The 19,936-nt window shown below is 53.5% G+C and overlaps 1 protein-coding gene across 1 annotated transcript; it reads right to left on the bottom strand.

The window, feature by feature from the left end:
• Nucleotides 1-660: 660 nt before the first annotated feature.
• Nucleotides 661-17,305, bottom strand: LOC142282813 (tubulin alpha-3 chain-like). The gene is made up of 2 exons (XM_075333047.1): nucleotides 16,630-17,305; nucleotides 661-1,061 (listed from the first exon to the last, which is right to left on the bottom strand). The coding sequence occupies exons 1-2, from the start codon at nucleotides 17,224-17,226 to the stop codon at nucleotides 765-767; spliced, it is 894 nt and encodes a 297-aa protein (XP_075189162.1). The 5' UTR covers nucleotides 17,227-17,305; the 3' UTR covers nucleotides 661-764.
• Nucleotides 17,306-19,936: the final 2,631 nt, after the last annotated feature.

Here is a 19,936-nt window from a genome sequence, read left to right as displayed (position 1 = left end):
GGGGCCACATAGCCTAAGAGGTTTTCATGTAGAAACCCCTGTGAAATGCTGTGATGTATCAGGGCCCAAGTGTCAGCGCTCCGTACTTATCACCGGCTGTTACTCTTTGCAGTGTACATGATAAAGCTGGGCACCCTGGAGAATGAGGGCACGGCAGAGGTGGAGTGGCGCTGGCATCCATACACCAACACCGCTAAGAAGAGGAAATATCTCACCAATGAATAGTATTTGTGTGTTACCTGTAAATAAAGATCTTTATATAAGGACGGGACGTGGAGAATCTCTTCAATGTAACTTATTTTAATGAGTGTAAACTGTAACCTACAGAGAACAAGTAACAGAATAACCACTAATAACTGCTAATAACCCCTAATAACTGCTAATAACCACTAATACCTGCTAATAACCACTAATAACTGCTAATAACCCCTAATACCTGCTAATAACTGCTAATAACCCCTAATAACTGCTAATAACCACTAATAACTGCTAATAACCCCTAATAACTGCTAATAACCCCTAATAACTGCTAATAACCCCTAATACCTGCTAATAACCCCTAATAACTGCTAATAACCACTAATAACTGCTAATAACCACTAATACCTGCTAATAACCACTAATAACTGCTAATAACCCCTAATAACCCCTAATAACTGCTAATAACCACTAATAACTGCTAATAACCACTAATAACTGCTAATAACCACTAATACCTGCTAATAACCACTAATACCTCTCCTATCCCATCGGCTGCTCCTTCCTCAGTACTCCTCTCCCTCTTCAGCCTCCGCGTCTACAGAGTCTGTTCCCACTTCTTCGTAGTCCTTTTCCAGCGCGGCCAGATCTTCTCGGGCTTCGGAGAACTCTCCTTCCTCCATTCCCTCTCCCACGTACCAGTGCACGAAGGCTCGCTTGGCGTACATCAGATCGAACTTGTGGTCCAGCCGGGCCCAGGCCTCTGCGATGGCCGTAGTGTTGCTCAGCATGCACACAGCGCGCTGCACTTTGGCCAGGTCTCCCCCGGGCACCACTGTTGGGGGCTGGTAGTTGATTCCGACCTGAGGGGAGAGGTAATAAGCGGTGAGCTCTGACAGCCGGCTTCTATGCAGCGTAAGGAGACTCCCAACTCCCATTTGGCTGATTCTTCATTCATTTAGGCTAAGTTCACACTTCCGTTGTTTTGCTTCAGTCACAATCCATCGCCTTGAGGAATTACGGTATCCTGCAAAATATTTTGCAGGAATTCAGTTTTCTTTGTCGCTCCATTGGGAGACCCAGACAATTGGGTGTATAGGCTATGCCTCCGGAGGCCGCACAAAGTATTACACTAAAAGTGTAAAGCCCCTCCCCTTCTGGCTATACAACCCCCGTGCTCCCACGGGCTCATCAGTTTTTATGCTTTGTGCGAAGGAGGTCAGACATGCACGCATAGCTCCACAGCTTAGTCAGCAGCAGCTGCTGACTATGTCGGATGGAAGAAAAGTGGGCCCATAACAGGGCCCCCAGCATGCTCCCTTCTCACCCCACTCTTGTCGGCGGTGTTGTTAAGGTTGAGGTACCCATTGCGGGTACGGAGGCTGGAGCCCACATGCTGTTTTCCTTCCCCATCCCCCTTAGGGCTCTGGGTGAAGTGGGATCCTATCGGTCTCCAGGCACTGAGACCGTGCTCCATCCACAGCTCCTGAGGACCCTGCTGGATAGGAGCCGAGTATCGTTCAGGGACATGGCCCTGCTACTTTGAGGTACTCTGTGTCCCCGTGGGGACTGCGCACAGCAACACTCCAGCATTGCTGGGTGTGCTAGTGCACCGGGGACCGCGGCGCTGACCGCGTTTGTGCCATTACACACTGCAGCATCGCTGAGTGTGTTACTGTATGGGGACTACCGCGGTGACCGCCGCTGCCATTTTTAACACTGCGGCGCGGCTGGGACTGTTAGTGCGCCGGGGACTTCCGCGCAGACCGCGCTTATACGGCGTCCGCGCTTATAACTCAAGTCCCCGGCTTTTGGGCCTAGTCTCTTTTTCTTCCCGCCCCCAGCCCTGCCAGTCAGGGGAAGGGCGGGACGCTGTACAGCACGGCAGCACTGAGGGCTGGAGCATGCTTTGCATACTCCACCCCCTCACTGTGCACAGTGGGGCACCAGTTCCCGCACTTTCTGGGTCACACCCACGGCTCCCTCATCTCCTCAGGACGCCGGCAGCCATTCCTGTCAGCTCCTCGGACGCTGCAGAGGGGAGACAAGCTCTGGGGGACCCAGGCAGGGATCCTGGTGGCCACACAACCGCTTTAAGCGGGCGGTAAGCAGCACCTCAGGTGCTGGCCCCACTTGGTGCAGAAGTGTAATTATAGTTTATATGTTTACAGGCTATACTTTACACTGTATGGTGCACAGTTGATTTCTGGCTATATACCCTGTTGTGTTGCTCAAAGGAGACAACAGCATGGCGCCCACAAGAAGCAGGGGTGCCAAAACACAGGCTTACTATGCTGCCTGCGCCGCATGTACGACCCCGCTACCGGCAGGTTCCACTGACCCTCATTGTGTGCACTGCTCGGCCCCTGTGGCACTTACTCAGCCGGAGCCTCTGCTAAGGGGGGCCCAGGGGGAACAACCAGCTAACACTGTCCAGGTGACAGGGACGGAGTTTGCAGTTTTTACTGACAGACTTTCTGAGACTATGGCTAAGATTCTAGAAGCTTTGCAGTCCAGACCGGTATCTCAGACCATGGGCACTGTGGATTCACTGCCCCCTGGTTCCCCTCAGTTGGAACAACAATGTTCCCCCGGGGTGTCTCATAGATCCCAGGGTGAGGTCTCTAACACGGACCGCAGCCCCAGACCGCCTAAGCGAGCTCGCGGGGAAATTCCCTCGACATCATCACATTGTTCAGGGTCTCAGAGGGATGACTCTCTGTATGATGATGCGGAGACAGCTGATCAGGATTCTGAGCCTGAGGCCGCTCTCAACCTTGATACTCCTGATGGTGACGCCATAGTGAATGATCTTATCGCGTCCATACATCAAATGTTGGATATTTCTCCCTCGGCTCCTCCAGCGGAGGAGTCAGCCTCTCAGCAGGAGAAATTCCGTTTCAGGTTCCCCAAGCGTACAACGAGTATGTTTCTGGATCACTCCGATTTCAGAGAGGCAGTCCAGAAACACCGAGTTTGTCCAGATAAGCGTTTTTCCAAGCGCCTTAAGGATACACGTTATCCCTTCCCCCCTGACGTGGTCAAGGGCTGGACTCAGTGTCCCAAGGTGGATCCTCCAATCTCCAGACTGGCGGCTAGATCCTTAGTTGCAGTTGAAGATGGGGCTTCGCTCAAGGATGCCACTGACACAGATGGAGCTCTGGTTGAAATCCATCTATGAAGCTATCGGCGCGTCTTTTGCTCCAGCATTCGCAGCCGTATGGGCACTCCAAGCTATCTCAGCGGGTCAAGCGCAAATTAACGCACTCACACGTACGTCTGCGCCTCGTACAAAAGGCCTCAGAAGGATCAGAGGAACTCCGATCCATGGCGGTCTAAGTCACGCCCTAAAAAGACCGCTGGAGGTGCCGCTACCAAGGCGGCTTCCTCATGACTTACGTCCTCCTCACACCGCATCCTCGGGTCGGTGGCAGGCTCTCCCGCTTTTCCGACATTTGGCTGCCACAGGTAAAAGACCGTTGGGTGAGAGACATCCTGTCTCACGGTTACAGGATAGAGTTCAGCTCTCGTCCTCCGACTCGATTTTTCAGAACATCTCCGCCTCCCGAGCGAGCCGATGCTCTTCTGCAGGCGCTGCGCACTCTGAAGGCAGAAGGAGTGGTGGTCCCCGTTCCTCTTCAGCAACAGGGTCACGGTTTTTACTCCAACCTGTTTGTGGTTCCAAAGAAGGACGGGTCTTTCCGTCCTGTCCTGGACCTAAAACTGCTCAACAAACACGTAAAGACCAGGCGGTTCCGGATGGAATCCCTCCGCTCCGTCATCGCCTCAATGTCCCAAGGAGATTTCCTTGCATCGATCGATATCAAAGATGCTTATCTCCACGTACCGATTGCTCCAGAGCATCAGCGCTTCCTGCGCTTCGCCATAGGAGACGAACACCTTCAGTTCGTGGCACTGCCGTTCGGCCTGGCGACAGCCCCACGGGTTTTCACCAAGGTCATGGCTGCAGTAGTGGCGGTCCTCCACTCTCAGGGTCACTCGGTGATCCCTTACTTAGACGATCTGCTGGTCAAGGCTCCCTCTCAAGAGGCATGCCAGCACAGCCTCACCGCTACTCTGGAGACTCTCCAGAGTTTCGGGTGGATCATCAATTTTCCAAAGTCAAATCTGTCACCGGCCCAATCGCTGACATATCTTGGCATGGAGTTTCATACCCTCTCAGCGATAGTGAAGCTTCCGCTGAACAAGCAACGTTCACTACAGACGGGGGTGCAATCTCTCCTTCAGGGTCAGTCACACCCCTTGAGGCGCCTCATGCACTTCCTGGGGAAGATGGTGGCAGCAATGGAGGCAGTCCCTTTCGCGCAGTTTCACCTGCGTCCTCTTCAATGGGACATCCTACGCAAATGGGACAGGAAGCCGACGTCCCTCGACAGGAGCGTCTCCCTCTCTCAGGCAACCAAAGCTTCCCTTCGGTGGTGGCTTCATCCCACTTCATCATCGAAGGGGAAATCCTTCCTAAAACGGCCCTTTCCTACAGGTGGGCAACCGCCGCCTGAAGGACTCGTCTACCTAGGCTGGCATCCGCCGAAGCATAGGTATGCACCTAATAGTGCTTCGTGAAAGTGTGCAGGCTCGACCAGGTAGCCGCCTGACACACCTGCTGAGCCGTAGCCTGGTGCCTCAAAGCCCAGGACGCGCCCACGGCTCTGGTAGAATGGGCCTTCAGCCCTGAGGGAACCGGAAGCCCAGCCGAACGGTAAGCTTCGATAATTGGCTCCTTGATCCACCGAGCCAGGGTTGATTTGGAAGCCTGTGACCCTTTACGCTGGCCAGCGACAAGGACAAAGAGTGCATCCGAGCGGCGCAGGGGCGCCGTACGAGAAATGTAGAGTCTGAGTGCTCTCACCAAATCTAACAAGTGCAAATCCTTTTCACATTGGTGAACTGGATGAGGATAAAAAGAAGGTAAGGAAATATCCTGATTGAGATGAAAGGGGGATACCACCTTAGGGAGAAATTCCGGAACCGGACGTAGAACCACCTTGTCCTGGTGAAACACCAGGAAAGGGGCTTGGCACGACAACGCTGCTAGCTCAGACACTCTCCGAAGGGAAGTGACTGCTACTAGAAAAACCACTTTCTGCGAAAGTCGTGAGAGGGAAATATCTCTCATTGGCTCGAATGGTGGTTTCTGAAGAACCATCAGCACCCTGTTTAGATCCCAGGGTTCTAACGGCCGCTTGTAAGGTGGAACTATGTGACAAACCCCCTGCAGGAACGTGCGTACCTGTGGAAGTCTGGCTAGGCGCTTCTGGAAAAACACAGAGAGCGCTGAGACTTGTCCCTTAAGGGAGCCGAGCGACAAACCCTTTTCCAGTCCAGATTGAAGGAAGGACAGAAAAGTAGGTAATGCAAATGGCCAGGGAGAAAAACCCTGAGCAGAGCACCACGACAGAAAAATTTTCCACGTCCTGTGGTAGATCTTGGCGGACGTTGGTTTCCTAGCCTGTCTCATAGTGGCAATGACGTCTTGAGATAACCCTAGAGACGCTAGGATCCAGGACTCAATGGCCACACAGTCAGGTTGAGGGCCGCAGAATTCAGATGGAAAAACGGCCCTTGAGATAGCAAGTCTGTTCGGTCTGGTAGTGCCCACGGTTGGCCGACCGTGAGATGCCACAGATCCGGGTACCACGACCTCCTCGGCCAGTCTGGAGCGACGAGGATGGCGCGGCGGCAGTCGGCCCTGATCTTGCGTAACACTCTGGGCAACAGTGCCAGCGGAGGAAACACATAAGGGAGCTGAAACTGCGACCAATCCTGAACTAAGGCGTCTGCCGCCATAGCTCTGGGATCTTGAGACCGTGCCATGAACATTGGTACCTTGTTGTTGTGCCGGGACGCCATGAGGTCGACGTCCGGCACCCCCCAGTGGCAACAGATCTCCTGAAACACGTCCGGGTGAAGGGACCATTCCCCTGCGTCCATGCCCTGGCGACTGAGATAATCTGCTTCCCAGTTTTCCACGCCTGGGATGTGAACTGCGGATATGGTGGAGGCCGTGGCTTCCACCCACATCAAAATCCGCCGGACTTCCTGGAAGGCTTGCCGGCTGCGTGTGCCGCCTTGGTGGTTGATGTATGCCACCGCTGTGGAATTGTCCGACTGAATTCGGATCTGCTTGCCTTCCAGCCACTGCTGGAACGCTTTCAGGGCAAGATACACTGCCCGTATTTCCAGAACATTGATCTGAAGCGAGGACTCTTGCTGGGTCCACGTACCCTGAGCCCTGTGGTGGAGAAAAACCGCTCCCCACCCTGACAGACTCGCGTCCGTCGTGACTACTTCCCAGGATGGGGGTAGGAAGGATTTCCCCTTCGATAATGAAGTGGGAAGAAGCCACCACCGAAGGGAAGCTTTGGTCGCCTGAGAGAGGGAGACGGTCCTGTCGAGGGACGTCGACTACCTGTCCCATTTGCGTAGGATGTCCCATTGAAGGGGACGCAGGTGAAACTGCGCGAAAGGGACTGCCTCCATTGCTGCCACCATCTTCCCCAGGAAGTGCATGAAGCGCCTCAAGGGGTGTGACTGGCCTTGAAGGAGAGATTGTACCCCTTTCTGTAGTGACTGCTGCTTGATCAGCGGAAGCTTCACTATCGCTGAGAGGGTATGAAACTCCATGCCAAGATACGTCAGTGATTGGGCCGGTGTCAGATTTGACTTTGGAAAATTGATGATCCACCCGAAACCCTGGAGAGTCTCCAGGGTAGCGTCGAGGCTGCGTTGGCATGCCTCTTGAGAGGTGCCTTGATTAGCAGATCGTCCAAGTACGGGATCACCGAGTAACCCTGCGAGTGTAGGAGCGCTACTACAGTAGCCATAACCTTGGTGAAAACCCGTGGGGCTGTTGCCAGGCCGAACGGCAGTGCCACGAATTGCAGTTGTTCGTTTCCTATGGCGAAGCGCAAGAAGCGCTGGTGTTCTGGAGCAATCGGTACGTGGAGATAAGCATCTTTGATATCGATCGATGCAAGGAAATCTCCTTGGGACATTGAAGCGATGACGAAGCGGAGGGATTCCATCCTGAACCGTCTGGCTTTTACGTGTTTGTTGAGCAGTTTCAGGTCCAGGACCGGGCGGAAAGACCCGTCCTTCTTTGGGACTACAAACAAGTTGGAGTAAAAACCATGGCTCTGTTGCTGGAGAGGAACAGGGATCACCACTCCTTCTACCTTCAGAGTGCGCAGCGCCTGCAGAAGAGCCTCGGCTCGCTCGGGAGGCGGGGATGACCTGAAGAATCAATTGAGAGACAGAATGTCTCTCACCCAGCGGTCTTTTATTTGTGGCAGCCAGGTGTCGCAAAAGCGGGAGAGCCTGCCACCGACCGAGGATGCTGCTAGAGGAGGTCGAAAGTCATGAGGAAGCCGCTTTGTTAGCGGCGCCTCCGGTGGTCTTTTTAGGACGTGACTTAGACCGCCATGCATCAGAGTTCCTTTGTTCTTTCTGAGACCTTTTGGACGAGGAGAATTGGGACCTACCCTCGCCCCGAAAGGACCGAAACCTCGACTGCCCTCTCCTCTGTTGGGGTATGTTCTGTTTGGGCTGGGGTAAGGATGTATCCTTTCCCTTGGATTGTTTGATGATTTCATCCAAACGCTCGCCAAACAGCCTGTCGCCAGAAATTGGCAAACTGGATAAGCGCTTTTTGGAAGCAGAATCTGCCTTCCATTCCCGTAGCCACAAGGCCCTGCGGAGTACCACCGAATTGGCGGCCGCAACCGCCGTACGGCTCGCAGAGTCCAGGACAGCATTAATAGCGTAAGACGCAAATGCCGAGGTCTGGGTGGTAATGGATGCCACTTGTGGCGCGGACGTGCATGTGGCTGCTTCAATTTGCGCTTGACCTGCTGAGATAGCTTGTAGCGCCCATACGGCTGCGAATGCTGGGGCAAAAGAAGCTCCGATAGCTTCATAGATGGATTTCAACCAGAGCTCCATCTGTCTGTCAGTGGCATCTTTAAGCGAGGCCCCATCTTCCACTGCAAGTATGGATCTAGCCGCCAGTCTGGAGATTGGAGGATCCACTTTGGGACACTGAGTCCAACCTTTAACCACGTCAGGGGGAAAGGGATAACGTGTATCCTTAAGGCGCTTAGAAAGAAGGGAATTTTGTTACTTACCGTAAATTCCTTTTCTTCTAGCTCCTATTGGGAGACCCAGACGATTGGGTGTATAGCACTGCCTCCGGAGGCCACACAAAGCAATTACACTAAAAAGTGTAAGGCCCCTCCCCTTCTGGCTATACACCCCCAGTGGGATCACTGGCTCACCAGTTTTAGTGCAAAAGCAAGAAGGAGGAAAGCCAATAACTGGTTTAAACAAATTCACTCCGAAGTAACGTCGGAGAACTGAAAACCGTTCAACATGAACAACATGTGTACCCGAAAAACAACCAAAAATCCCGAAGGACAACAGGGCGGGTGCTGGGTCTCCCAATAGGAGCTAGAAGAAAAGGAATTTACGGTAAGTAACAAAATTCCCTTCTTCTTCGGCGCTCCATTGGGAGACCCAGACGATTGGGACGTCCAAAAGCTGTCCCTGGGTGGGTAAAGAATACCTCATGTTAGAGCTGCAAGACAGCCCTCCCCTATAGGGAGGCAACTGCCGCCTGCAGGACTCTTCTACCTAGGCTGGCGTCCGCCGAAGCATAGGTATGCACCTGATAATGTTTGGTGAAAGTGTGCAGACTCGACCAGGTAGCTGCCTGGCACACCTGTTGAGCCGTAGCCTGGTGTCGCAATGCCCAGGACGCACCCACGGCTCTGGTAGAATGGGCCTTCAGCCCTGATGGAACCGGAAGCCCAGCAGAACGGTAGGCTTCAAGAATTGGTTCTTTGATCCATCGAGCCAGGGTGGCCTTAGAAGCCTGCGACCCTTTGCGCTTACCAGCGACAAGGACAAAGAGTGCATCCGAACGGCGCAAGGGCGCCGTGCGGGAAATGTAGATTCTGAGTGCTCTCACCAGATCCAACAAATGTAAATCCTTCTCATACCGATGAACTGCATGAGGACAAAACGAAGGCAAAGAGATATCCTGATTAAGATGAAAAGAGGATACCACCTTCGGGAGAAACTCCTGAATGGGGCGCAGCACTACCTTGTCCTGGTGGAAGACCAGGAAGGGAGCCTTGGATGATAGCGCTGCCAGCTCAGACACTCTCCGAAGAGATGTGATCGCTACTAGAAAAGCCACTTTCTGTGATAGTCTAGAAAGTGAAACCTCCCTCAGAGGCTCGAAGGGCGGCTTCTGGAGGGCAACTAGTACCCTGTTCAGATCCCATGGATCTAACGGCCGCTTGTACGGGGGTACGATATGGCAAACCCCCTGTAGGAACGTGCGCACCTTAGGAAGGCGTGCCAAACGCCTCTGAAAAAAGACGGATAGCGCCGAGACCTGACCTTTAAGGGAGCCGAGCGACAAACCTTTTTCTAACCCAGATTGCAGGAAAGAAAGAAAGGTAGGCAATGCAAATGGCCAGGGGGACACTCCCTGAGCAGAGCACCAGGATAAGAATATCCTCCACGTTCTGTGGTAGATCTTAGCGGACGTGGGCTTCCTAGCCTGTCTCATGGTGGCAACAACCCCTTGGGATAATCCTGAAGACGCTAGGATCCAGGACTCAATGGCCACACAGTCAGGTTCAGGGCCGCAGAATTCCGATGGAAAAACGGCCCTTGGGACAGTAAGTCTGGTCGGTCTGGTAGTGCCCACGGTTGGCCGACCGTGAGCTGCCACAGATCCGGATACCACGCCCTCCTCGGCCAGTCTGGGGCGACGAGTATGACGCGGCTGCAATCGGATCTGATCTTGCGTAGCACTCTGGGCAAGAGTGCCAGAGGTGGAAACACATAAGGGAGCCGGAACTGCGACCAATCTTGCACTAGGGCGTCTGCCGCCAGCGCTCTTTGATCGCGAGACCGTGCCATGAAGGTTGGGACCTTGTTGTTGTGCCGGGACGCCATAAGGTCGACGTCCGGCCTTCCCCATCGGCGACAGATTTCCTGAAACACGTCTGGGTGAAGGGACCATTCCCCTGCGTCCATGCCCTGGCGACTGAGGAAGTCTGCTTCCCAGTTTTCTACGCCGGGGATGGGAACTGCGGATATGGTGGAGGCCGTGGCTTCCACCCACATCAGAATCCGCCGGACTTCCTGGAAGGCTTGCCGACTGCGTGTCCCCCCTTGGTGGTTGATGTATGCCACCGCTGTGGAGTTGTCCGACTGAATTCGGATCTGCCTTCCTTCCAGCCACTGCTGGAAGGCTAGTAGGGCAAGATACACTGCTCTGATTTCCAGAACATTGATCTGAAGGGTGGACTCCTGCTGAGTCCACGTACTCTGAGCCCTGTGGTGGAGAAAAACTGCTCCCCACCCTGACAGACTCGCGTCTGTCGTGACCACCGCCCAAGACGGTGGTAGGAAGGATCTTCCCTGTGATAATGAGGTGGGAAGAAGCCACCACTGCAGAGAGTCCTTGGCCGTCTGGGAAAGGGAGACTTTCCTGTCCAGGGATTTTGACTTCCCGTCCCATTGGCGGAGAATGTCCCATTGAAGTGGGCGCAGATGAAACTGCGCAAACGGAACCGCCTCCATTGCCGCCACCATCTTCCCGAGGAAGTGCATGAGGCGTCTTAAGGAGTGCGACTGACTTTGAAGGAGAGCCTGCACCCCAGTCTGTAGAGACCGCTGCTTGTCCAGCGGAAGCTTCACTATCGCTGAGAGAGTATGAAACTCCATGCCAAGATACGTTAGTGATTGGGTCGGTGACAGATTTGACTTTGAGAAGTTGATGATCCACCCGAACGTCTGGAGAGTCTCCAGTGCAACAGTCAAGCTGAGTTGGCATGCCTCTTGAGAGGGTGCCTTGACCAGTAGATCGTCCAAGCAAGGGATCACAGAGTGTCCCTGAGAGTGCAAGACTGCTACCACTGCCGCCATGATCTTGGTGAACACCCGTGGGGCTGTCGCCAGACCAAATGGCAGAGCTACGAACTGAAGATGGTCGTCTCCTATCACGAAGCGTAGAAAGCGTTGGTGCTCTGTAGCAATCGGCACGTGGAGATAAGCATCCTTGATGTCTATTGATGCTAGGAAATCTCCTTGAGACATTGAGGCAATGACGGAGCGGAGGGATTCCATCCGGAACCGCCTGGCGTTCACATGCTTGTTGAGCAGTTTTAGGTCCAGAACAGGGACGGAATGAGCCGTCCTTTTTTGGCACCACAAAGAGATTGGAGTAAAAACCTTGACCTCGTTCCTGAAGAGGAACAGGGACCACCACTCCTTCTGCTCTTAGAGAATTCACCGCCTGCAGAAGGGCATCTGCTCGGTCGGGATGTGGGGAAGTTCTGAAGAACCGAGGCGGAGGACGAGAACTGAACTCTATCCTGTACCCGTGAGACAAAATGTCTGTTACCCACCGGTCTTTGACCTGTGGCAGCCAAATGTCGCAAAAGCGGGAGAGCCTGCCACCGACCGAGGATGCGGAGGGAGGCGGCCGAAAGTCATGAGGCAGCCGCCTTGGAAGCGGTACCTCCGGTTGCTTTCTTGGGGCGTGAGTGAGCCCGCCAGGAATCAGAGCTCCTTTGCTCTTTCTGAGTCCCTTTGGACGAGGAGAATTGGGGCTTGCCCGAGCCTCGAAAGGACCGAAACTTTGACTGCCACTTCCTCTGTGGAGGTTTGCTTGATCTGGGCTGGGGTAAGGAGGAGTCCTTACCTTTGGACTGTTTAATGATTTCCGCCAATTGCTCACCAAACAGTCTGTCTCCAGATAATGGCAAGCTGGTTAAACATTTTTTAGAAGCAGAATCTGCTTTCCATTCCTTTAACCACAAGGCTCTGCGCAAAACTACAGAGTTGGCGGATGCCATTGAGGTACGGCTTGTAGAGTCCAGTACCGCATTGATAGCGTAGGTCGCAAACGCAGACATTTGCGTAGTTAGGGACGCCACTTGCGGCACTGCTGGACGTATGAGAGAGTCCACCTGTGCCAGACCAGCTGAAATAGCTTGGAGCGCCCACACGGCCGCGAATGCTGGAGCAAACGACGCGCCAATAGCTTCATAGACAGATTTCAACCAAAGGTCCATCTGTCTGTCATTGGCATCTTTAAGTGAAGCCCCATCCTCCACTGCAACTATGGATCTAGCTGCAAGTCTGGATATTGGAGGGTCCACTTTTGGACACTGGGTCCAGCGTTTGACCACGTCAGGGGGAAAAGGATAACGTGTATCCTTAAGGCGTTTAGAAAAACGCTTGTCCGGATAAGCATGGTGTTTCTGGATGGATTCTCTGAAATCAGAGTGGTCCAGAAAAGTACTCAGTTTACGCTTGGGATACAGGAAATGGAATTTCTCCTGCTGTGCAGCTGCCTCCTCTGCAGAAGGGGCTGGGGGAGAAATATCCAACAGCCTATTGATGGCCGCTATAAGGTCATTTACCATGGCGTCACCATCTGGCGTATCCAAATTGAGTGCGGCGTCAGGACAAGACTCCTGATCACCCACCTCTGAGCCATCATATAGAGACCCTTCTCGCTGAGACCCTGATCCGCGTGATGACGTGGAGGGTCTCTCCCAGCGAGCTTGCTTAGGCGGACTGGGACTGTCATCGGAGTCAGAGCCCTCAGCCTGTGATGCCTGGGACCCCCTTGAATTACGGATTAATTCCAGCTGAGGGGGGCCGGGGAACATAGACACAGCGGTGTCCATGGTCTGAGCAACTGGCCTGGACTGCAAGGTCTCCAGGATTTTTGTCATAGTCACAGACATTTTATCAGCAAAGACTGCAAATTCTGTCCCCGTCACCGGGGTAGGGTTCACAGGCGTCTCTGCCTGGGCTACCACCACAATAGGCTCTGGCTGACGAAGTGCCACTGGGACTGAACATTGCACACAATGAGAGTCGTTGGAGCCTGCTGGTAGATTAGCCCCACATGCTGTACAAGCAGTGTATACAGCCCGTGCCTTGGCACCCTTGCGTTTTGCGGATGACATGCTGTTGTCTCCTCAAAGCAATATAGGGTGTACAGCCAAGAAGCGACCTTACAGTGCATACACAAATATAACACTGTGGCACTAGTGGGGCCGCACGTATGTGCTGCTTACCGCCCGCTTAGCGCGGGTGTGTGGTCGCCAGAAACCCCTAGCCTGGGTCCCTCAGAGCCTGCGTCCGTTCTCCAGCCAGACTGCATGTGTATAATGGCTGCCGGCGTCCTGGGGAGCTGCAAGCCTGGGGGCGGGCCTAGGGCGTGCACAGAGAAAAAGCGCGAAGCCTGTGTCCTACTGTGCTCAGTGAGAGGGCTGGAGCATGTAAATCGTGCTCCAGCCCTCGGCGCTGCCGATTGAACAGCGTCTCTCCCCTACCCTGATTGACAGGGTGGGGGGCGTTAACGAAGCGGAGCTAGGCCGCAGTAAACCGGGGACTAAAGTTAGAAGCGCCGCCGCCGTAAAAGCGCGGTCGGCGCGTCCCCGGCGCACTACAAGTCGCAGCTGCGCCGCCGCTCCAGGGGCGGTCGGCGCGGCGATCCACACACATAAAGTCCCCCAGTAATCTGCGGGGACTATAAGCCCAGCGCACAGCGCTACAGTCCCCGGCGCACTAGCACACCCAGCAAGCCTGGGGTGTGCGTGGCCTGCCATACGGGGACACAGAGTACCTGAAAGTTGCAGGGCCTTGTCCCTGAACGGCACTCCCGCTCCACATCCAGCAGGTTCTATGGGTCTGTGGATGGAGCCCGACCTCAGGGCTTGGTGGCCGGTAAGATCCCACTTCCTCAGAGCCCCTCAGGGGGATGGGGAAGGAAAACAGCATGTGGGCTCCAGCCTCCGTACCCGCAATGGGTACCTCAACCTTACAAACCACAAGTGGGGTAAGAAGGGAGCATGCTGGGGGCCCCATATGGGCCCTCTTTTCTTCCATCCGATATAGTCAGCAGCTACTGCTGACTAAACAGTGGAGCTATGCGTGGATGTCTGACCTCCTTCGCACAAAGCAGAAAAACTGGTGAGCCAGTGATCCCACTGGGGGTGTATAGCCAGAAGGGGAGGGGCCTTACACTTTTTAGTGTAATTGCTTTGTGTGGCCTCCGGAGGCAGTGCTATACACCCAATCGTCTGGGTCTCCCAATGGAGCGCCGAAGAAAAACGCTTATCTGGACAAGCATGGTGATTCTGGACTGCCTCTCTGAAATCAGAGTGGTCTAGAAACATACTCGGTGTACGCTTGGGGAACCTGAAACGGAATTTCTCCTGCTGAGAAGCTGACTCCTGCGCCGGAGGAGTTGAGGGAGAAATATCCAGCATTTGATTGATGGACGCAATAAGGTCGTTCACTATGGCGTCCCCGTCTGGAGTGTTAAGATTGAGAGCGCCCTCAGGATCAGAATCCTGATCAGCTGTCTCCGCGTCATCAACCAGAGATTCCCCCCGCTGAGACCCTGAACAATATGATGTCGAGGGAAATTCTAAGTGAGCCCGCTTAGTCGGTCTGGGGCCGGGGTCTGTGTCAGAACCCTCAGCCTGGGATGTATGAGATACCCCGGGAGGACATTGTTGGTCCAACTGAGGGGGGCCAGGGAACAATGATTCAACAGAGTCCCTTTGCTGAGATACCGGCCTGGACTGCAAGGCTTCTAGTATCTTAGCCATAGTCTCAGAGAGTTTTGCAAACTCAGTCCCCGTCACCTGGACAGTGTCAACAGGTGGCTCCCCCTGGGCCCCTCTTAGCAGAGGCTCTGGCTGAAGAAGTGCCACAGGGCCCGAACATTGCACACAATGAGGGTCAGTGGGACCTGCCGGCAGCTGGGTCGTACAAGCGGCGCAGGCAGCATAATAAGCCTGTGTTTTGGCACCCCTGCCTTTGTGGGCGCCATGCTATTGTTTTCCCTGAGTAACACAATAGGGTATATAGCCAGAATGAACTGTGCTCATACAGTGAAAGAGTATACTATAAACAAATAATGTATCAATACACTACAGCACCATGGGGCTAGCACCAACAGGTGCTGCTTACCACCCGCTTTAAAGCGGTTGTGAGGCCACCAGAGACCGTGTCTGGGTCTCCCAGGGTTTGTCCCTCTCTGCAGCGTTGGAGGAGCTGACAGGAATGGCTGCGGCGTCCTGACGAGAGGAGGGAGCCGTGGGCGTGGCTCAGAAAGTGCGGGAACTGGTGCTCACACTGTGCACAGTGAGGGGGGTGGAGTATGCAAATCATACTCCAGCCCTCAGTGCTGCTCGTTCCGTGCAGCGTCCCGCCCTTCCCCTGCCTGTCAGGGCTGTGGGCGGGAGAAAAGGAAACTAGGCCGCAAGAAAGCCGGGGACTCGAGTATAAGCGTGGCCGGCGTAAAAGCGCGGCCGGCGCCGAAGTCCCCGGCGAACTACAAGTCCCAGCCGCGCCGCAGTTTCCCATGGCAGCGGCAGTTAGCACGGTAGCCCCTACATATAAACACACTCAGCGACGCTGAGTGTGTAATGGCACAGTTTAACCCGGTCAGCGCCGCGGTCCCCGGTGCACTAGCACACCCAGCAAAGCTGAGGTGTTGCCGTGCGCGGTCCCCACAGGGATACAGAGTACCTTCAAGTAGCAGGGCCATGTCCCTGAACGGTACCCGGCTCCTATCCAGCAGGCTCCACAGGAGTTGTGGATGAAGCACGGTCTCAGTGCCTGGAGACCGATAGGATCCCACTTCGCCCAGAGCCCTGAGGGGGATGGGGAAGGAAAACAGCATGTGGGCTCCAGCCTCCGTACCCGCAATGGATACCTCAACCTTAACAACACCGCCGACAAGAGTGGGGTGAGAAGGGAGCATGCTGGGGGCCCTATATGGGCCCACTTTTCTTCCATCCGACCTGGTCAGCAGCTGCTGCTGACCAATCTGTGGAGCTATGTGTGCAGGTCTGCCTCCTTCGCACAAAGCAATAAAACTGAGGAGCCCGTGGGAGCACGGGGGGTGTATAGGCAGAAGGGGAGGGGCTTAACACTTTTGAGTGTAATACTTTGTGCGGCCTCCGGAGGCATAGCCTATACACCCAATTGTCTGGGTCTCCCAATAGAGCGACAAAGAAAACGCAGTGTGCGCACAGGGCCTAATGGAGTCTTCAGACTTGGTATATTGATGACCTTTCCTTGGCACGGACATGCCATCACTTTATTATCAGTAGGGTTATACTTCTAGGACCCCCCACAATCCTGAGACTGAAGGGGCTAAGATGTCAATGTGTAGGAAAATTAGTGGATCCGCTTCAATCTCACAATCTGCACCCCACTAGTCATGTGATGGTATATCTTTTCTATAGGCTTCACTTTATTATATGGGTTTTTCCACCAATCTAATTCTGTGCTAATATTATCGTCACTGGTAATGACACTTTCCATTTAGGCCGGTGTGGGTGGGTTTCTAATACTAACCTTGAATCCTGTTGGGCACCAGTCTACAAACTGAATAGTGCGTTTTGTCTTAATGGTTGCGATAGCGGCGTTGACATCCTTTGGGACCACGTCCCCCCTGTATAACATGCAGCAGGCCATGTATTTGCCGTGGCGGGGGTCACACTTCACCATCTGGTTTGCAGGCTCAAAGCAGGCATTGGTTATTTCGGCCACGGACAGCTGCTCGTGGTAGGCCTTCTCTGCAGAGATGACAGGCGCGTACGTGACCAGCGGGAAATGGATACGTGGATATGGAACCAGGTTTGTCTGAAATTCGGTGAGATCAACATTTAAAGCCCCATCAAACCTCAGCGAGGCAGTGATGGACGACACGATCTGCCCAATGAGACGGTTGAGATTTGTGTATGTTGGACGTTCAATGTCCAAGTTTCGGCGACAAATATCATAAATGGCCTCATTGTCCACCATAAAGGCACAATCTGAATGCTCCAGCGTGGTGTGTGTGGTCAGTATGGAGTTGTATGGCTCCACCACTGCTGTGGACACTTGCGGTGCTGGGTAGATTGCAAACTCAAGCTTGGACTTCTTGCCATAATCTACAGAGAGTCTCTCCATCAGAAGAGATGCAAATCCTGAGCCTGTGCCGCCTCCAAAGCTATGGAAAATGAGGAAACCTTGTAATCCGGTGCACTGGTCAGCCTGCGAGAGAAGATAGTGCCATATTACACAACTGTCATAACCAAAGCCTTCCATGTCCTCTATGTATAGATCAGTGCTGATCATAGGGGCCATAGAGGAGCCTCAGTCACCATCACAGCCCTGCGATCATGTAACGCCAGCTTCATACAGTGTGTCCACCCATCTCCTGTATACACCGCACCTATATACAGCGTGTCCACCCATCTCCTGTATACACCGCACCTATATACAGTGTGTCCACCCATCTCCTGTATACACCGCACCTATACAGAGCGTGTCCACCCATCTCCTGTATACACCGCACCTATATACAGTGTGTCCACCCATCTCCTGTATACACCGCACCTATATACAGCGTGTCCACCCATCTCCTGTATACACCGCACCTATATACAGTGTGTCCACCCATCTCCTGTATACACCGCACCTATATACAGTGTGTCCACCCATCTCCTGTATACACCGCACCTATACAGAGCGTGTCCACCCATCTCCTGTATACACCGCACCTATATACAGTGTGTCCACCCATATCCTGTATACACCGCACCTATATACAGTGTGTCCACCCATATCCTGTATACACCGCACCTATATACAGTGTGTCCACCCATCTCCTGTATACACCGCACCTATATACAGTGTGTCCACCCATCTCCTGTATACACCGCACCTATATACAGCGTGTCCACCCATCTCCTGTATACACCGCACCTATACAGAGCGTGCCCACCCATCTCCTGTATACACCGCACCTATATACAGTGTGTCCACCCATCTCCTGTATACACCGCACCTATATACAGTGTGTCCACCCATATCCTGTATACACCGCACCTATATACAGCGTGTCCACCCATCTCCTGTATACACCGCACCTATACAGAGCGTGTCCACCCATCTCCTGTATACACCGCACCTATATACAGTGCGTCCACCCATCTCCTGTATACACCGCACCTATATACAGTGTGTCCACCCATATCCTGTCCACCGCCATTAACTTGAGAACGGCGGCAGCTATAGGCATAGAAGTGGTGTCTAGGTATAGTAAAGTAGCCATGCGCTACGCAATGAAGCCACCTATAGCGCCACCTGGTGGAAAACAACGGGCGTAGCATTTTTATCTCGAAAACGGAACAAAATAGAGACAAAAAGTGAATTACAAAGTTGTAGGGCATCATCAATTCAATACGAATCCACACCTTGCATACAGAAATGCTATGATATGAAACCCATGACCCCCCAAAGAAGGGAATTTTGTTTACTTACCGTAAATTCCTTTTCTTCTAGCTCCAATTGGGAGACCCAGACAATTGGGTGTATAGCTTCTGCCTCCGGAGGCCACACAAAGTATTACACTTAAAAGTGTAAGCCCCTCCCCTCTGCCTATACACCCCCCCGTGCATCACGGGCTCCTCAGTTTTGGTGCAAAAGCAGGAAGGAGGAAACATATAAATTGGTCTAAGGTAAATTCAATCCGAAGGATGTTCGGAGAACTGAAAACCATGAACCCAGAACAGTTCAACATGAACAACATGTGTACACAAAAGAAAAACAGCCCGAAGGGAACAGGGGAGGGCGCTGGGTCTCCCAATTGGAGCTAGAAGAAAAGGAATTTACGGTAAGTAAACAAAATTCCCTTCTTCTTTGTCGCTCCATTGGGAGACCCAGACAATTGGGACGTCCAAAAGCAGTCCCTGGGTGGGTAAAAGAATACCTCGGTAATAGAGCCGTAACACGGCCTCTTCCTACAGGTGGGCAACCGCCGCCTGAAGGACTCGTCTACCTAGGCTGGCATCCGCCGAAGCATAGGTATGCACCTGATAGTGTTTCGTGAAAATGTGCAGACTCGACCAGGTAGCCGCCTGACACACCTGCTGAGCCGTAGCCTGGTGCCGCAATGCCCAGGACGCACCCACGGCTCTGGTAGAATGGGCTTTCAGCTCTGACGGAACCGGAAGCCCAGAAGAACGGTAGGCTTCAAGAATTGGTTCCTTGATCCACCGAGCCAAGGTTGACTTGGAAGCCTGCGACCCTTTACGCTGGCCAGCGACAAGGACAAAGAGTGCATCCGAGCGGCGCAGGGGCGCCGTACGGGAAATGTAGAGTCTGAGTGCTCTCACCAGATCTAACAAGTGCAAATCCTTTTCACATTGGTGAACTGGATGAGGGCAAAAAGAAGGTAAGGAGATATCCTGATTGAGATGAAAAGGGGATACCACCTTAGGGAGAAAATCCGGAACCGGACGCAGAACCACCTTGTCCTGGTGAAACACCAGGAAGGGGGCCTTGCATGACAGTGCAGCTAGCTCAGACACTCTCCAAAGTGACGTGACTGCCACTAGGAAGACCACCTTCTGCGAGAGACGTGATAGAGAAATATCTCTCATTGGCTCGAATGGTGGTTTCTGAAGAGCCGTTAGCACCCTGTTCAGATCCCAGGGTTCTAGCGGACGCTTGTAAGGAGGGACTATGTGGCAAACCCCCTGCAGGAACGTGCGTACCAGCGGGAGCCTGGCTAGACGCTTTTGAAAAAACACAGAGAGCGCTGAGACTTGTCCCTTAAGAGAGCCGAGAGACAAACCCTTTTCCATTCCTGATTGAAGGAAGGACAGAAAAGTGG

Source organism: Anomaloglossus baeobatrachus, unplaced genomic scaffold (assembly GCF_048569485.1).
Source record: "Anomaloglossus baeobatrachus isolate aAnoBae1 unplaced genomic scaffold, aAnoBae1.hap1 Scaffold_522, whole genome shotgun sequence".
Classification (NCBI taxonomy): Eukaryota; Metazoa; Chordata; class Amphibia; order Anura; family Aromobatidae; genus Anomaloglossus; species Anomaloglossus baeobatrachus.
The sequence above is the reverse complement of the archived record's forward strand: the minus strand, read 5'-3'. Positions and strand labels throughout refer to the sequence as shown.

Excerpts from the sequence above, each read along its gene's own strand:
- LOC142282813 (XM_075333047.1), bottom strand. The coding sequence starts at position 17,226 with ATGGAGAGACTCTCTGTAGATTATGGCAAGAAGTCCAAGCTTGAGTTT. Across the intron at positions 1,062-16,629 it reads GGTGCCCAACAGGATTCAAG|GTCGGAATCAACTACCAGCC; the intron begins GTTAGTATTAGA and ends CTCTCCCCTCAG.